Source organism: Pteropus vampyrus, unplaced genomic scaffold, assembly GCF_000151845.1.
Source record: "Pteropus vampyrus isolate Shadow unplaced genomic scaffold, Pvam_2.0 Scaffold67, whole genome shotgun sequence".
Taxonomy (NCBI): Eukaryota; Metazoa; Chordata; class Mammalia; order Chiroptera; family Pteropodidae; genus Pteropus; species Pteropus vampyrus.
Genome location: NW_011888848.1, coordinates 3,542,842 through 3,562,471, shown reverse-complemented (window position 1 = coordinate 3,562,471; position 19,630 = coordinate 3,542,842). Strand labels below are relative to the sequence as shown.

Genomic DNA, 19,630 nt, shown 5'->3' with positions numbered 1-19,630 from the left:
CTAGTTACTGAAAAATCGATGTGTTACAAAGTGCAGAGTTAAGTAATATCAAATATCAAGAAAATTTCCATTTTAATGTACCAAAGCTTTTTATAGTTTTCCAATTTCATCACTTAATTACTACTAGAGTGTACTTCAAGAGAATTATAGCCAAAATAGAATTCCTAATAAAATTTGTGATAAAGCCAGCCTAAAGGAGTACACGAAACTCCAGAAATGATAAAGTATTATGTGTGGTAAAATGGTGACAGATATTTGTATGTTCATTTCATATTCTTAGATTCTCTCAAGAATTTTAGTTTTAACTTAATCTGGTGAAACACTGTTAAGTCAACTTTTTAATTCTCATGGAAGGAAAAAGTTATGAATAATCGACATGGTTTCTTAGCTTTAGAATATAGCAGTTGATTTTGGAGAAGTGTTCCCTCCTCCTGCCCCCGCCCCCAGTTATATTTAATTAAAAGCTCTTGTTTCCTGCTGTACATTAAGAGCTGGAGATGGCCTTGGTAGGAACTAGATGTCAGGGGAGGGCCAGCTTGAGACTAAGGATTTGCCATAGATGATTTCCGTATGGATAATCTAGAGTCAACTAAATTTTCAAACTGAACACTTCATTTGGTCTGTAGATTAAAAGTATAAATTCTATAGAACTGACATTGTTTTCCTGTTGTAACATCATCAAATCACAAAGGTTAGGGTTGCCTTTTGTTGATATTATTGACTTATCCTGAAATTTTAGGAAATGTTATCACAGTTTAAATTTATGCTAATGTATACAAAGGAAGAAGGAATTGGGAATTTCTGGATTTAGGATTACTTTGCCAAAAACACTGTCGTTTTTTCAAAAATCTTTAGCCTTTTTTCATAAATCAGAGTTCTCAAACTCAGTTTCTATGAAAGATCCCTAAATAGTCAAAGGCGTGTATTGCTAAATATACTGAAACTAACTTCATGGATAGACTATCCAGATAGAAGATTCATGCCACTCAAAATATTTTTCTAAAGCCTGGTACCTCCTATTTAATTTCATTGTTAAGATTTTGTAGGTACTTGGTCATTATCTGCCAAATGTTTGCATGCCAAAAAACAGCAACTGATAGAAAACCACAGATTGCAGCTCATGCTTAGTTTTATTTTTAAAATATACATAGGTGTTCAGAATTGATTTTATATACATGTACTATGGTAATAGATTCTACTGGATAAATTGTCCCAACTTCTTATGTTTACATATGTATTTCATAGTATTTCACATAGATAGTTGTGATTTCAAGGTCCTTTGTCCCTTGGATTGAATTTTAAAATTATTGATGAATTTAAAGATTCATTGTATCTTGGCGTCTATGTATGGCCAGGAATTAAGACATTCCCATGTATAGTTTCATTTTCTAAATAAGGCAGAATTGTTTTCTGAGACAGTTAAATAGAAGGAAGAAAACAAAATTATTAAGAAATAATTTGTAATTTTGCTAAATGTTCTGTTGTCTGATCTTGTGTTGAAGTCTGATGGTTTCTATAGCTTTAATACTTACAAAGTAGTGGACTGAAAGTTGGGACCATCCACATTCCTACTCAAAATGCTATTCACGGAATCTGTTGTCTTGGCTGTTGGTGTTATAAATGTATGTTGAACAGTTGTCTATAAATAACATTTGCCGTGCTAACATCCACTTTTTTTTGACAATGAGAAATATAGCATGAAATTTAAGGTTGGGGTATGAAGAACTTTTTAGAGTTACTACTTGTTCTAGCTTAAAGTTAGTGTTGAAATGTAGAAGTACAGTGTCAGGGAGGACCTTTTACTTCCATGCGTGTACCTGGCATTTGTCATCTGGTAGGAAGTACATGTGTCATGCTGTGCTCTATGCTTAAGAGGTTATGCGACCCCCATCTGGATCATGTGGTAACTGCATCTGTCATCTTAGCCTGAAACATATATCCTTTTGAAAGGTTATGATTGGCCTAACATTTTGGCATTGTATAATACTTTACAGTAAATTATATACCAGATGATAGGTATACCTTTGGATAATAAGTGGGCTCATTACCTTAGGGTTTCTTAACTTTCATTTTATTTAACACTGTCCAAGGCTGAAGATTGATTCCTGGGTTTAGTAAGCAAGGAAGAGCAATCCTTGAATAGTTTAGTTACTCTGGTTCATATTAGTCATAATTTCATAAAATTATCAGAGTGCTTATTGCTTTTAACTATTCCTAATATCACTGAGACCCTCAGTAAAGTGTGCATAGTATCACTGAGAAGCTTCAGGTGAACCTGAGCCCTGGTTCTTGGGCAAGTCGCAGGAGAGAGTTCTAGAGTTGCAAACTGAGTGGATTCACTGGCAATGTTGCATGATTTACTACTATGGCTGTTTTACAATGACTGTAGAGAAATATTATTAGGAGAAAATGGGACAGGTTCTTCTATATTATGTGCTACTAATGAATCCATTTTAGTGCTTCTCACAGTGGGGTTTATACCACAAAAAATATATGCGTAGGGCATTTATTTTTGGCAACTTACACAAAAATTGTGGTAATGGTTGCCTATGAAAATTTCCTTATGTGTGAATAGAGAATGGACCCCAGAAACTTCCTGGAAATAATCTATTCTAGGTTTAACATTGCTTTGATTTAAAATGCAGCTTTGTATAGTTTTAAAGCGCAAATTTTAACATATGGAACATTGACCAAAATTTAAAGCTAAAAGTCTTATTAATGGGTATGCATATTGATATCATAAAATTTACTAAATCTATGTGTGTCAAGGATGATTTATGTTCAGTAGAAGAAATGTGACCCAACCTTAAGATATTATAAGATGAAAATAAACTATACAGAACTGTTTGCTTGATACTAATAACTAGTTAGGAAATAATGATGTTTGCTATTCTTTATTGAGTTGTTTTACTCTTGTTTAAAATCATTTAATGTATTTTTCTTAATAAGTTAGATTATTTAAAATTGGCAATTAAAGAGTATTAAAGAAACGGTATCTTTTTATATTTTTCCCTTCTCATACATAACCATCGTCATAAACAGTTTTCCTTAACATGAGATCTAGAATCTAATTTTTAGTTTATGTTTTGATTTATTATTGGCTTTTTGCTTAGGTTGTACCTGATATATTTAAATATCCTATTTTAAGAAATGTATCAACATCAAGATATGGTGAATTCTTTTCAAGTTAAAAACAAACAATTAAAAAGCACTAATTTTTATAAACCTAAACAACATAAAAAATAATCTCTAACAAATAAATGAATGTGTGCCTTTAAATATACAGAACAATAAATCTGATCAATAGTTAAATTTTTACTTTATTTGAATCAATTGGACTTAGACTTTTTTCCTAAATTTTTTTTCTAAATTCAAAAGAAGGCTTCATTCACCTAATTTTAAATTATACAAGTGAACACACAAATCTAAAGTTAAAGTGAATATTTTATGTTTGAAAGAGGGAAGACATTAATCTAAAACAGAAGTGGTGAAATCATCTCTTCCCTTACCTCTGGGATCTCCAGGCTGATCGAACCCTCACTATTATTAATAGTGTTTCAAGTTTCTTCCCTTTACTTTCATTAAACTGGGTTATTTATGTATCTTTAAATGAAATGGCTGAGCTTTCATGGTAATTCTTGTTGCTATTGACAACCAAAGCAGCCATGCAAGAAGAAATTGCTCTGGAAGGAAAGAAAAAAAATAACCTTAATATTTCCTCCTCAAAGTTGGAGAGAAAAGGGAACACACATTATGTAAGAAACAGGTAAGTAAAGAGATATCAATTTAGAAACCATCAGCTCTTGTTAATAATTGATTAAAAGTTTTAATTTTTTTCAGATGTCCAATACTCATTTAAATAAAAGGATACTGTCTCTTCAAACCAAAAGTTAATTTTCTGAAAATGAAAAATTGGATTAGAAAGTACACTGTCACAAAAAGTCTGAAATATTTTAATTTAGAATTTGGACTGAAAGAATAGCATAACTTCCAATTATTGGTTAATATTTTCATTACCAAATGTTTTTTAATGACAAAATGGTGACTAAAATATTACTATTTTAAACATGTCCTAGATTTTTTTTTTTGTTTCAGAAAAGCACTGAAAGTTGAATATGTGTAAGTCTCCGGGAATGTAACAAGTTGATAAATACCCAAGTCCAGCCTCCTTACAGAGAAAAGATCTGGAATTTCTTTTTTTGGACATTTGTTTTGCAGCTTTCTACGTCTTAAGGCAGAGAATAGCCAGGATAAGGTGCCAGCTCAAAGGTTAGATGAACATATTTCTTGAAATAATTTTGGCTAATATATGTCTCGAAAGGCATAACTTCTAAATAATAACCACAGAATTAATCAATGAAACTTAACACTAGTTGTGGTTTTTTGAGTTGCTTTTTTTGGGGAAAACTATATTTCTTAGAGATGTGTTTATTGTGTTCGTAATTATACTAAGTTAATTTTATTTCAGTTCTTACATTAAACTTTTCCCTTTCAGTTTATAATTCCTTTTCTTTTTGTTGTTTTATGAATCTAATAAATTGACCTTCATTCTAACCTAAAGGACAGTTTATATTTCTAATACGTAAAGAAGCAAATTTTTTTTAAAAAGTCCACCAAATGAAATTACTAACACCAGCCTATCATTAACCTGAGGGAATTATATCTCATATTCATTAATTCTCCATGGAAAAAAATCAGGTAAGAAATATTTTTGTTGTATAAAATATATAAGATGTTATAATAGAACCTTTGAGAAATCATGCTATTCTTTTGCTACATGAAGGGTTCCCTTGTTTAAAATATTTTTGGAAGTGAATAATATCACATAACAAATCACCCTAATTACACTTCACTGGAAAATTTTGGTGAAATATGTGAAATTGTATTTAATGAAATTGGTGCCATGAAGACAACATACTTTAAACTGATAGGTAAAAGATACTATCACATGTCATAGAAAATGTTTTTAAGATATGATTTTAATAACAACACTTGGGAACAAAATTGATAGTACTAGAAATCAAAGTAAAGAAATTTCTTCAGTGAGACTTAAAAATCAAAGTGTACGTATCTTATAATTACTCACAGAGAATTAACTAGCAGAGCTATGGCTGAATTAGGGAGACAAAGCCTTAGAGTAAAATGTGGGCTTTGTCACCAGCAGATCTGGATTCAGGACCTGTTCCTCTCACCAACTATAAAATGCTAGATATTTTATTTAACTTTCGTGAACCACAATTTCCTACTCTTTAAACCTACTTTGCAAGATTGTTGTTGGCCATGAGTGCCTTCTGCAGAACAGCTCTTGATAAATGTCTGTTATTATTAGTGTGTGGTTAGTATAGAGAATACAGATGAACTCTGAAGTGTTTTACTGGGTCTATCATAGTATCCATGGTATAGGGTGTGTTTAAATACATTTTGTTTACCCTGCCCATCTTATGGAAATAATCAACTGGAAGTAGAAAATTTCACGATTTCTTAAATAAAAGCTTTCATTGGATAACTGTCTGTGCTTCCGAACCATTTCTTTCCTACTTCTCTAATATCCATTTGCAAACCTCAGAGTGGAGTACAGTGGTGGTTCTTTTAACGAAAGGAAAAATAACTGGAGGAACTAGAATTGTAGATATACATTTAGAGTTACTATACATTTATTAGACACAAACTTACTTGACAAAGTAAAATTGCATTTACAGCTATACTCTCTATACTAACCACACACTAATAATAACAGCTGTGTTTTATTTGACGAACATTGAGAGCTTACTAGAGGCAAGGAGTTAAGTTAGGTGCTGGAAGAGATAGAAAGTTTTTAAAAACATGTACTCTTGCAAGGAGCTGATTTGGTAAAATGGTTGTTTCATTCCTTCCATATTCTAAAGTAGGAAAGAGTTAGAGATAAAGAATTGAGGTTCAGAGGAAGAATCACTTCCACCTGGAGAGGATCAAGGAACATTTCATGCACTCGGAGGTGTTCAATTGATTCATTCATTCAACAGATATGTATTGAGTGCTGTTACCTGCCTGATCCTAGGCCAACCTCTGCAGATATCAAATCAATAAGATGAAGTTGTAGGCATTCATGTCTTTCACTGTCAGCATTGAAGGCCCACAGGTGATGACAATACCAGGTGAATGGTATGTTTTGAGATAGGATACTACAAAAGCATACCTCAGCAGGGTGTATTCAGAAGGGGATTGATGGACTGGTTGCCCAGCTAAATCTTGAGGGATGAGTAATTCAGGTGAAGGGCACCCTGGCCAGACAAAAAAATACATTAAAATTTTAGAAGCCAGAGTGAGGAGCACATTCCAGGAAATGTAAGAATCTTAAGCTAGCATTGGGGTTTGTGTTTGAAGGGCGTTTGGGAGATAGAAGGATGGGCTGACTCATGGAAGGCTTTTGATGCCACCTTAAATATACTAGCCTTTATCCTAAAGTTGTAGAGGAACATTGTAAAGATTTTAAGCAGGGAAATTACATAATTAAATTTATATTTCAGAGGTTATAAGATGGTGCTAATGGGTCAGATCTAGCATACAGAGTGTTTTAACATATTTTGAAATAGTCACCAGTGTGGGTATCAGGCTTTTTGAAAAATCAGTAGCTTTTTGTTGTTGCAAGGAGTTGGTGGGCTGGGGTCGCTTAGTAGCTGTCCCTTTGGGAAGGAGTATGGAGTCCATCTTACTGTGAGGCTCGCTTCCTCAGCGCAAATGCCTGAGACCTGTAGGCATTTGAGGTTCTGGGGCCCATTTCTGAATATTTCCCTGATTAGCAATTTAGAGAAGAGCCATTTGAGGCTTAGGACTAGAGGCTATAATAGGAAAGCTGGTGAGAAATTAGGTTTTATCTTTAGTAGTAGTGGTGGGAACGAAGAACAGGATAGAGATTGAAAGGTACTGAAGAGGAAGGGCAGAGAGGCATGCATCAGGACGGTGGTGGGGTGTGGGCTTCGTAGACGCTTGGTTGCTACCGCAAACTGTGTTTTTGATAATTAACCTTTCTGAGCAAAAGCTTATTTTTATTTTTTGTAAGATATAGATTAGAGGCCTACCTCAGAATTCTTGAGGATCCAATGAGAAAATACAAAGCTTTTAGCTCAGTAACTGGCTCCTATTAGTTCACATTTGGTGGTGGTGATAATGGTTGTGAGGAGTGAGGAAGATACAATCAAGGATGATGCCCAAGTTTCTGGTGTGTTATTTGGTGAGCTAGGGAACACAGGAGAAAGTGCAGGTGATGACTTCAGTGTTGGATGTGGTATGTTTGAAGTGCCGTGAGACTGAAGTGGAGAGGTGTGATATGTGGTTGGCTTCTAGGACCTGGAGCTCAGGGGCACAATCTGAGCAGGGCATAGGCTGTGAATGGATGATGTGGCCACCACCGTCCTCAAACCTCCTTTCCCCTCCATCAACTTCAGTTAGCCTTGATGATCACAGCTACCTCCATAGAGGTTGATTTTAAACAATATATGAAGAATGTGGGAGAGCTAAAGTACTGTGTTACATTTTGGCCGAAATGTTATCAAATAGTGTTAGGTTATTGAAAAAAAATTTCCAGCTTACTATTTTGGCTTCCAGTCAAAAGAAATGAATAATTCAACATTTGTTTATATCAGGGCTGAAAAAAATCACCCTTTACAAATGTTGTATCTTTTTTCTGTCTTTCGTTGGCTTTTTCTGTTGTACATCACCATCAGTCCTAATTCTAAGCAAATATTCAACTAAAAGTGAATAATTGTTAGGGTTGAATGACCATCCTTTTTTTCAGCCCTGATTCAAGTCCTAGCTCAAATGCCACCTTCTCCTTTACGTGGAGCCTACCTTATACTGCTCTATAGTGTGGTTATTTATGAATCTATATTATTTGTTTTGCTGGACTGAAAGTTCCACGAAGCTGGAGACTGTGTCTTACCTATCTTTATATTCGTAGCAATAGCTTCTGCAATGCCTAGCACAGTTCAGTTCAGTACACTTTTGAAGGTGGAAGGACCAGGCACTTCTTTATAAAAGGGATAAAAGACGAATAAGATGTAATCTTAATAAGCAGATTGCAGTTTTCAGGGAAAACAGTTTATTGGGAAAATGAATATATTTAATTTGTCTGCCTATCTTATAGCCTTACCACATATCATAGTTCTTGACTTTTGATTAAGATTCTAAAAAGAAATCAATTTACTTGCTTGAAAACACATAAAATGTAACCTGTGTCATCTGTTTATAATCCATTGTTTGCAATTATGGATAGACTCCTGCTTCTCTGAGTGCAGAGCTCTTTATGGTGATTACTGCCTTATCTATGAAGGACTATTTTTTGCTATATGGACCATCGCAGTGAACTGCCATTGCATTTTCACACTCTCTGCTGCTCCATGCCTCTGCTCATTCTAAATAAAAGGCCCCTCACCCATTTACATGGTGAATTCCTACTCGTCCTTTAAGATTCAGCTCATATTTCCTCTTGCAGGCCTTTCCTGACATTTTTCCTATTTCCACCTCTCTGCAGAGAAATTCCTTCTTCTATATTCTTTTTAACACCTTGTATGACTGTCATATCTATCAGGAGACTATATGCTATTTCAGAGCAGGTACTGTGTATTTAAAGAGCTCAAAGTCTAGTAGGGGAGCCAGATAAAAATCACTATGATAACACAGAACAATTATATATAAATATAAACATATATAAAGAATTTATGATAAAAGTATACACAGAGGCTTATGAAAGCACTGAGGAGGGCTCCAAACTCAGAATGCAGGGCTAAAGCAAATCTTGGAGATAATAATGTTTAAGTTGAGTATTGAAGCCTGTCTAGGTGTTAGTCTGGCAGACAAAGGTAAGAATGACTTTCCATGTAAAGGTATTAGAGAGTATGTTATTTACCGAGAATTTCAACTTCTTGGTACATTTGTAGATGTGATTGGAGATGAGGCTGGAATCAAGTCACGAAATGCAGTGTCGAATGCCATACTAAGAGATCGATCTAATATAAGCTAAGTAAACATGATGACACATCAGTGAGTGTGAGGGGAATGGCATGGCGAAATCACGGCTTAGCAAAGTCCCCCTCATAGCAGTTTAGGGCTGGATTGAGGTCCACAATGCTGGAGCCAAGAAGATCATTATGCTGCCATTTGTCCAGTTCCTTATTGATGGATATTTAGTTTTTTTCCAAATTTCTATTTAAGGTTCTTCATCAGATAAATTTAGAACAATTAATGATTTAACGTTTTCTTTTTTTAAAAACAGTATGCCAAACTGACAGATGCCTCACAAATAAGTCTATGCGCAGTCACAAAATGATTCTATTTTTAAAATAGTTAATATATGGCTCAGTTCATTATCTATCAGTGACTCTTAAACAAATCTTTTGGTTGCTGAAAGAAGTAATGATGGTTACATTAAAATTGGCCTTTTGTGGCAATTACACATTAAACCTGCTATAACAAATACAGTTTTAACTAAAAAGAATAATGTGTTTTATCATATTCTAATGAATTCTTACGTAATAAAATCAGGTGTCTTGTAATTTTTTTTTTGCAGAAAATTGTTTAGCACCACTTGTTTCCCAAAATCTTTTCTGACTCTCAAATCTGAGTCATTGATCACTTCCTCTTCTGTATCCTTTATATACATCTGTTATTAAGACATCTATGCTTACTTCTGCCTCTTCTTACTGGACTTGCCTGCTTGAGGATAAGGTATCTTATTGGTATCTTGTGATCTTATTGATTTTTATATCTCCAGTTCCTAATATAGTATGTTAGACACTGGAGTTTTCCTCTTAGTCATCTTTATAATCCTTATTATAGCTGGCATTTTATTGAGCTCTTACTATGAGATAGGTACTGTTCTAAGTATTTTATTTGAGTTTTTTCATTTAATCCTCCCAATAAACCTACGGGTATGTACTATGTGAGTTTACTATTTTTTTTCTCCAGATTTATTGAAGTATAGTAGACAATTAGTTGCTTATATTTACATTGTACAATTCAATGAGATTTTTTCAATTATAGTTGGCATGCAATAATATATTAGTTTCAGTTGTACAGCATAGTAATTAGAGATCTATATAACTCACAAAATGGTACCCCACTAAATCTGGTACCCTTCTACCCTTTACATATTTTTTACAAATTGTTGACTCTTTATGCTACATTCTATATATCCATGGCTATTTTGTATCTATTCATACTTCTCAATCCCTTTGCCCTTTTTTCCATCCATCCAGTCCCACCTCCCATCTAGTAGTCCTCAAAATATTCTCTGTATCTTTGAGTTTGTTTCTGTTTTTGTTGTTATTGTTGTGTTGATTTTGTTCTTTAGATTCCACATGTATGTGAAATCATATGGTATTTGTCTCTCTCTATCTGACTTACTTCATTCAGCGCAATACCCTCTTGATCCATCAAGGTAATATCTTTTTCTATCCCTTTTAGTCTGTGTGCATCTTTTAATCTGAAGTGAGTCTCTTGTAGGCAGCATACATAGGGGTCTTATTTTCTTATCCATTCAGCTTCCCTATCTTTTGGTTGGAGTACTTAATTCTTTTCCATTTGAGGTGCTTAATGATAAATATGTAGCTATTACTCAGAGCGAGCAGGTCCGTCACTGCCAAAGTCTGGTTGTGAACACGGCCCCTTTAAGAGGAATATCCGCAGCTCCCGGGCTGTGGCATCCGAAGCCTCTGTCCTACTCAGCCACGGGAGACCGGGCAGACTCGCATCTTCGACCCCTCCTACCTTCAACTATTGCAGGGCGATTTCTTATTTCTCTCCCTAGTTGTACGGCTTTGTTCATCTAGACCCCCAGGTGACTCTGCTTGCTGTTTGCTCCATGTTTCCATCTTAACTTTGATGCGGTCGCAAGAGGGGATGAGCTAAGCTTCTATCATCTATGCCATTTTTCTTAGTTCTGGGTTTACTATTTTTAAGAAAAAACAGCAGTGCTGAGAATGTCCTCTGGTTCGACATAGGATCTCTGTTTTAGAGCAGAGAGAAGCTGAGTCATGTGCAAAAGTCAAGCGTTTCCTAGGTGGTAGAGCTGGGACCCCAGCAGTGTAATTCCAGCATCTGTGCTCTTAACCTCTTTTCTAGATTGCACTGATAGGTGAACAACAGCTCACAAATAATATTTGTCAAGATATGCATATTATTCTTCTTGTTTTATAAATTTTTCTCAATTTTGCATTGAAAATTTCCAAATCCACAGAAGAGTTGCACATATAGGATCAGTAAATGCCCAGATACTCTTCATCTGCAATTGTTAACATAGTACATATCTGTGTTCATTTTTTCTTTCTATTTCACTGAGCCATTTGAAAGTAACTTGCAGACAGAATGGTCCTTCATGCCTAATACTTCAGCATGCATCTCGTGAGAACAGGACATTTACCTACAAACCACATTATCATGATCACACTTAAGAAATACGACATGGATAACTAATATTATGAAATAAACAGTCCATATTTAGATTTCCCTGGTTATCCCAGTGATGATTTTTTTTTTCTTTTTGATCCAGATCCAATCAAGTATCTTCATATTATATTTACTCGACATTCCTCTTTGGTCTCCTTTAGTTTAGAACACTTCTACTACTTTTATTTTCTTCTTGACAATGACATTTTTGAAGAGTCCCAGGTAGAATGTTTCACAATCTAAATTTGTCTGTAGTTTTCTCATCATTTAATTTCTCATCATATGTCATGACATTTCCATTGCACGTAATGTCAGGCTGTTCCATTATTGCTGATGTTAAGTTTGATCACTTGATTAAGGTTCCGTCCACCAGATTTTTGCACTAAAGGCACTTTTTATAATTCGTAATCCATGAAGTGGTACATTGGAACTGTTTGAATATCCCGTTCCACAACAAACTTCCAACCAATAAAAGTTTTAACATCTGTGGATAATTTTTTATCATATCAATTATTTCAATGATGGTTGTAAAATTGCGTTTTTCAAATTCTGTCATTCCTTCTGCATGTTCGCTGGCATTCTGTAAAGAGGAGCTCTGTTTTCTTTTTAAAATCATTTTGGACCCATAGATTCTTTTATTATTCAGTAGTTATCATTTACTATCCTTATTCTTTTTGGTGCTCAAATTATCCCACGTTTGGCCATGGAACATCTCCTTTTCATATGTTTTCATCATTCTTTGAATACATCCTTTTTATCACAGCAAAATATCCCAACCTCACTGCCCCAGCCCTGATTCCTTTTATTGTGAAGTAGTATTTAGAAACAACCTGTTTTCTGGGTGTGCTCATTGCTACTGTTCATCTACTTAAAACAAACAAACAAAAAGCCCACTTCACACTTCCAAATAAATAGTAACATTTTCTTATGTGTTCTTAAACTCGCATTTGGCATTAATTTAAATTCCACTCATATCATAATGGAAACAGAAAGAAAAAATCCAAGTAGATTGAAAATGACACACTCTTCAGAAGATTTCTTCAGTGAGAAGGGATAGTGCTTATTTATGATAAATAAAAGTTGGCTTGAGACACAGAAGATGCAGATACAGACACATTTTCTTTGGGCTACTTCAGGATAAAAGTTAAATAGTGAGAGATGAAATGGTGCTTAGAAAATGTGACTGAATTGGATGTTCCTAAAGACCAAAATGAAATAAGTCATCGTAAGACAGCTTTTGGGAGACAACATTATATAGACCAAAAACCCTTATTTATTTTAACTTCATGCTGTATGTTATCAATCGATTGGTTGACTTAATATTTTAATATAGTTCAAAAATAGTTGTAAGTTTTCTATAAAAATACTGTTAGATAAAATGCGAGAGCAAAAACATAGATATAGCAATACTTCAGAAGAGAACAATTCTATACTTTATTAATGGTTCAGAATCTGAGATCGGCATGAAACAAGCAAGGGAGTAAAGAGAATATTTTATGTGGAAATATTCCGGCAAGGTTACTTTAATTTTCTTAAAATTACAGATCATGCTCTTAACTGTGACTTTTCCTTCTTAGAAATATAACTTAAACACCTTTATGCCTTTAATTACCATTGGCATTCTCTAACGTCTCATGCTTTCCCACGTAGTGTTTTACTATAATCTCTCTCTCCTCTCTTCCAACCCACTCCAAATACTGAATTTCCGGGCCTTTTTCTGAACACCAGAAGAACTAGTGGATTGTCTGTGGAACTGGGATAAGAAATTTTTACTAAAATCAGGCAAATCACTTAACTTTCTGTGTTTTCACTTGTTTGCTGGTAAAATGAGGATAATGTCAGCCTCTCTCCTGCCTTATATGGATATTGTGAGGATGAATTTAACCGGTCACATAAAATGATTTTGAGTTCTGTATTCATGAGAGTATTTAATGGATAATATTTTATAGAGATAACAGAGGCACTTTTACTTCACTTTTTACTGCAGCAGGAATTTAGATTTGAAAACATGATAATCAGCACTAGAATACAGGATATTAGGGAAGCTGGAGAGTTATTTTCCTCTGGAGATCTTGTAATCTGTAGGATTTTTTCTTCTGGATTTTGTTGTACCTATAATATGGGATGGCGTAAGGCCCTTTCCAGTGGAGCCCTATAAATTCTTCCTCCATTCTTTCCAGGTCCCATTAATACAGCAATGAGTTATTTCAAGCTTCTTTTGGCTGCTGTCTTCCAAGGCCAATTGTTGTTTGAAAAAGATATTCTTATTGTATGCTCCTGTTAGCCTCAAATGAGTTCATTCATATCTGAATTCTCTGAAACTTATTAGACGTAATGAGAGCTCTCTGAAATATCCCAGTTTTGTACACATTCATTCTTTTGCCCTGCCCTTGCATATTTCTATGCCACCTTAGTTTCTAAATTACATGCCCTGGAGGATAGGGTTCTTTGTTCTGCTTTTAGTGGTGCCATGTCTGAATAGCAACATGATGTAGATGAACAAAAATTACAGATGAATTTTAAGACTCTAAATACAATTTTATTTACATTAAGAAAATCCGTCTCAAGTTACTAACAACACTTGAGGATGAGTTGATTTTTTTCCTTGTCACTCTCCAGAGCCACCATCTGCTTGGGCACCTAAGGATATCCATATTTTTTCAAAAGTTGGCATTTGACTCCCAGTGTGATTAGTTTACATAAGAAATATTATATAGAACTGATGTGGAAATTTAATTTTCCCCTAACTTATTTGATAACTCACTACTTACATCAACATCAGAAAACGCTATCCAACTCTCAGAACCCCAGTTACATCCATTAAGATGAACTTTTAAGAGTAAAATTTTATTAGATTGCAAACAGAAGAGGCTTGGACATGTGACATTAAAGAGCTATGTTTGCTCTGCCAGTTGAGACTTGTTTCTTTTTCTAGTTAAAGTAATGACTTAGAGGTTATTTTAAGGGCACTTTGGAGATTATGCCACAGGACTGTTAGAAAGTAAATTTCGAGAGCGATTTACCAATTTGGGCTTAATTCTGGCATCCAATTTTGGAGTAAAAAAATCTATCATTCATTCATTGACAATTTGTGATCCTCACCTGACTTTAACTTACTGAGCTGTTAACCACATGTGGATGCAGAGGACACTAGACTATCAAATACAGCCCAACATTCTTGTCCCTGATCCGCATGAAGGTCTCAGAAGCAATGCTGCTTTTTCTGATAAACCTGTGGTGATAACAGACTCATTATTTCTTTTAAATCAAGTATATCATCTATTTTTGATGTTTTTAGAAGACTATTCTAAAATGGACCACTAATAGTGAATCACTTATTCTTTTGTAGTTACCGTTGTTTTTCTGACCTATCCCCAGCAGGTTGTAAAGGCTGGTGTGTGCAGGCCACTGAGAGCTCACATCACAGTGAGTGGGTTTTCAAAAGGCAGACCAGTTTACACAGGGCTTCATTTTTCTCTTGTCTCAAGATGTGTTTTCTAATTTAATTCTTTAGATATAGAGATGAAGTTTTTAAGATACTTCTGTAGTTACATAGCATTATCCGTATAACTAAGTTTGACAAGTTGTATTTTTTTATTAGGATATGTTCATAACATTTCTATGCTAAGTGTGCATCCAAAGAAGACTTTTGCTTGCTTGATAATGAGCACACATTAAGTCCAGATCCCACAGCCTTGTGCTCAAGGATAGTCAGTTAGGAATTATATTTGGCTGCAAGTCATAGTGACACAAAGAATTGCTAAATTGCTAGGATGACAATTTAGGGTTAATATGATTTCTTGCTCTGCCATCCTTTTCATTCTCAAGATTAGCTTATGGCCACAAAGTGGCCTCTGAAGTTCACCATGACTTCTATAGTCCAGGCAAGTAGCAGAGGAAGCATAATAGGACTTTTTAAAGTAGCATTGCAAATGTTCCACCCAATAACTTCTGTTCACATACAGTTGGCCATAATTTAGTTGCTTGGCTACTCAATCTACCAGGTAAGATAAGGAACTGGTAGTTTTCATTTCTAACTCATTCCCCACTCCAAAAAAAAAAAAAAAAAAAAAAAAAGAAAAAAGCCATTTTATTTTAAAGAAGAAGGGGAAAACAGATACTGGTAAGCAGCCAGCAGGTTCTGTCATTTATGATCTGCCCTAGCCTGTCTTTTGATCTCATCTGCTGTTACGAGCACTTCACACTGCAGCTTCACTAGAACACTTGGCACTTGCACAGAACCGCCTTCATTGTCCTTCCCCCATACTTTGCTCATATTCTCAAAGGCTTTGTCCCCCATCCCACTGTCTCTGCTTCTTCTAAGGCATTGCTCAGATCACGTTTCCCACAGGAGGCCTTTCCAGTGCCTGCAGTCAGTTATCTGCCCCTCCTCCTTCCCTCTTTCATCTCATCTCTTTCTCATAGACCTTGTTAAGTTTCGGTCAATATATTATAGTTTCACAGTTAATTTTTCATATCCTCTGTGACTCATTTCCCCCACACTTGCCTCATGTAATACATTATATATAACAAATGTTCAATACACGTTTGTTGAATTCCATTTCAGACCTAATGCCAATAAGATAATAGGAAAAAGTACTTTTGTGCAACATTTTTCAGAGTTTTCTTTTTGTAAGAGAGAAAAATAATTGTTATATGAGCATTATTAGTATTTTATCCCACTTAATAGCTGTTGGCTAATACGTAGGTCGTTGGTCACTTCAGTGAATAGTGTGTTGACTAGAAGAGTAAATAGCAGTAAAACAAAAAGAAAGGAAAAAATACTGATGCCCTGAATATGTAAGAAACATTAACAGCCTGGCCTCTTGGAACTTGTGCATTTGATGAGCCCAAGATTAGGGCACTCCACTGAGAACAAACAAGGAGAAGGGGAGGGGGACAATAAAAACTTTTGTTCCTATAAAGCACCTGAAAGGGCTATAAATGATGGTTGTCAGGCTGGCCAGGGGGTCAAAAGGCAATATAGCCTGGAGGCCTCAGGTTTAATTATTTCATAAAGTGTCCTCTTCTAAATATATATATATTTCTAAGTTTTTAAGTGGTACTTTCTAAACAACGTTTTCATGTTTTTACAGATATTTTCAAATTCCATATGTTTTGGGAGGTAACTACCTTGACTTACCTTTAATGATTTTGAGGTGTTTACTTTTACAAGTGCCTCAGTGATACTTGATTTAGGTCATATTTATATATAATTATTAATATGTATGGAACATCTTTATTTTAAGATTTAAATAAATTATATTCAACTTGCATTTCTTGATGATGGGACCTGGAAATTACACAAAAATGGCTTAATTCTGGGACTTGTTTTAAAAACTGCATATAAACCATCTACCAGGTGTACAATTGACCTAAAAAGAGTATTGGAAGTCCTTCCTATATAGTTCATTTCTTCTTACAGATTTGAACAAAATTGCTTCCCTTTGAATTTCATGACGTGTCTAAAATCAGATTTAAAAAACTTTCAAGCACATTTCTCTACTATTTACACTTTCCATTCTGCTCATCCTTTCTTTTTGCAAGTTTTTAAATACCGACTGAGCTATCTAAGGATTGGTAGTGATACAGAGTCTAGTTGGAGTGACAAATAAATGGGCAGGAAAGGCCTGAAAGTAAAATTGGCAATAAGCCCTCTGGAGTGCCAGGCCAGGCAAGGGTAGTGAGAATTGAGTGAGGATATGTAGAAAACACCAGAAATAACATGCACATCAGTTTCACGGGAATATTAGAGTTTGAAAGAGACACTGTTTGAGACACTGTCAGAATCTGGGAGCATATCCCAGAATGGAGAACAGCCAGGGCTAATATGGGAAAGAACAGGTGTCAGGGACTTGAGAATTCAGGGTCATTGTCGATCCCATTCCCTTCAGTCTAAGATGTGTTAGCTCTTCACTCAGTGGTTACTGAAGCCTGTCTCTTCCTGTCGCAAACACAAGTCATGCCTTCTTCATGTCAACTAGACTCTTTCCAGTTCATATTGCATATCACCACCTGGCTAATATTCCCAGAATTTTGATTTTTATCAGGTAATTCTCCTGTTGCTGATAAACTTTTCCTATAATGTGTATATTTTTCAGTCTCAAATTGAGGGAACATCATCTGATACCATTCATCTATGATTTTCTACTTCTTACACTCCTAACAGTATCGACCCATTTCTTTAACTTGAAAAGCCTCCTCAGCGTCTCTTAAATAAATGAGGGTCTATTTTACACTATGCTTCCCCTTACCTTGGATAATATTCTCCCTTTTCTGTCTACCCATGCTTCAAGGCCCCACTCATGTCTGTTCTACAGGCTTTCTGTACAAATCTATGTCGATATGGTTGTGTGTTGATTTCGTTGACACGTTTCATATGTGCCACCCATCTGCTCATAAATAAATGTTGCCTTGAATTAAAAACATGATTGTTTTGTCTTTCTATCTAGACTGTAAGCTCTTTGAGACCAGCGACCACTCTAGACAATGATTTTTCATCTATTTTAGTACCTGGCATAGGCCCATACACGTATTTGGCATAGAACAAGGTTTCTTAACCTGGCACCATCACATTTTGGGTTGGATAATTTGTTTTTGTGGGGTCTATCCGAGCATTGTAGGTTGTTTAGCAGCATCTCGGTATTCTACCCACTAGATGCCAGTAGCATCCTCTCCCTAGTGTGACAACCAAAATGTCTTCATTTATCCCAAGTATCCCATAGGGGGCAAAAATCCCCCCAGCTGAGAATCACTGGTATAAAGTAAAAAGAATAAATTCTAACTAGTACCTTAGCAGGAATCAAAGACGGTGAAAAGATTTGAGTGATGTTTTTATAGTATTTTAGGGTCTTGAAGAAAGACACACTCAGTTGATGGAAGGTAGTAAATGTAAAGTAGAACTTTCTGTTTGCCGTGACAGGCTATAGGACGGACATTACAGGTCGACAAGCAATTGCAACACACCTAAGGTTAAGAAAGAGCAAGATGAGAAGGTATTCTTAAGTTGAAGTTCCAAGAAATATTGTTTCAGTTTTTATTTCTTTTTGAACTATTTCATACCTAGAAATACCATTTCCAATAAAATAAGTATTTCATTATTTAACTGGAAATTTATCTGGAGTTTATATAGAACCAATATATTTATATTCAACAATATACTTGACTTTTTTGAAGTATACTTGAGAGAATGGGTTTGATAATATAGGTGCAGGTTATTTTAAAGTTATAACTTTTGACAAACATCAGTTGTGTTTATGTATAGTCTTACATTTTTTTTTTGACTATTTGAGTGTTGTCAAGTTTAGCAAATTTTTCAGCCCCAAGTGATACATGCTCACGTGCACACATGTACATAACATGTATGAAAGTGTTGTCTAGACAGTGCTTACCACTCTAAGACAGTGATTTTGAATATTTCTGCTACTTTGTTGTAAGTTCTTAGTTTTATTTTTCAGCATCAAGCTAGTACATGACATAGATTTTATATGGTGTGCTGCTGATGGGAAAATAATGCACGATGTTGTCTTTTTCTCAGCTGTGTGCCAACCACAGTGCAAACATGGTGAATGTATTGGACCAAACAAGTGCAAGTGTCATCCTGGATATGCTGGGAAAACCTGCAATCAAGGTAGGGAAACAGTGTGACACAAGCAAACAATTACAAGCCCCCTCTATTCCTGCCTGATAGAAAAGTTTTGAGTCCTCATCCCTAACCACTTTTCCATAACTATTGTTCTACATATGTGAGCTGCCATTTACTGAAAGGTAAAAATATAATAATGGTAAATCTTTTAAAATTATTTTATTGGAGGACAATTAAAAGAATTTCATCTTCTTATTCATATTCACTGCTAATAATTAAAATGTATTTTGAAGAACAGAATCGCAGCACCAGTAATGTTAGAAGCCTTACATTCTGCTACTCCTTTTTCATCTGCTAACTAGTGAGGAAGCCTTGGCAACTTGTTAACCTCTGTGGACCCCAGTTAGATGACAACACTTTAATATTCAAAGTCAGGTAGGAAGTTTGACTTAAAATTTTGAGGTCTTTTCAAACTCTGAGCCCTTCAATTTCATGATTAAATTCCCTTCAACTGTTGACCAGTTTGCAGTGTTCTTCCAAGAAATAAAGATTTTGATTAACTCAGCAAGTTATTTTTTTTTAATCGGCATCAGCTTATAAAAGCAAACATTTATTTAGCACTTA

The 19,630-nt window shown here is 35.0% G+C and overlaps 1 protein-coding gene across 8 annotated transcripts in view; it reads left to right on the top strand.

The window, feature by feature from the left end:
* The window catches only part of NPNT (nephronectin), an 82,321-nt gene that overhangs the window by 14,458 nt on the left and 48,233 nt on the right, over positions 1–19,630 (top strand). For 5 of the 8 annotated variants that reach the window (XM_011361477.2, XM_011361476.2, XM_011361473.2 and 2 more), the window contains exons 3-4: positions 4,219–4,269; positions 18,959–19,051. In XM_011361477.2, coding sequence (XP_011359779.1) covers positions 4,219–4,269; positions 18,959–19,051 — 144 coding nt within the window. The remainder of the gene's footprint in view (positions 1–4,218; positions 4,270–18,958; positions 19,052–19,630) is intronic. The other 3 variants (XM_011361474.2, XM_023531364.1, XM_011361478.2) reach the window with 1 other exon arrangement.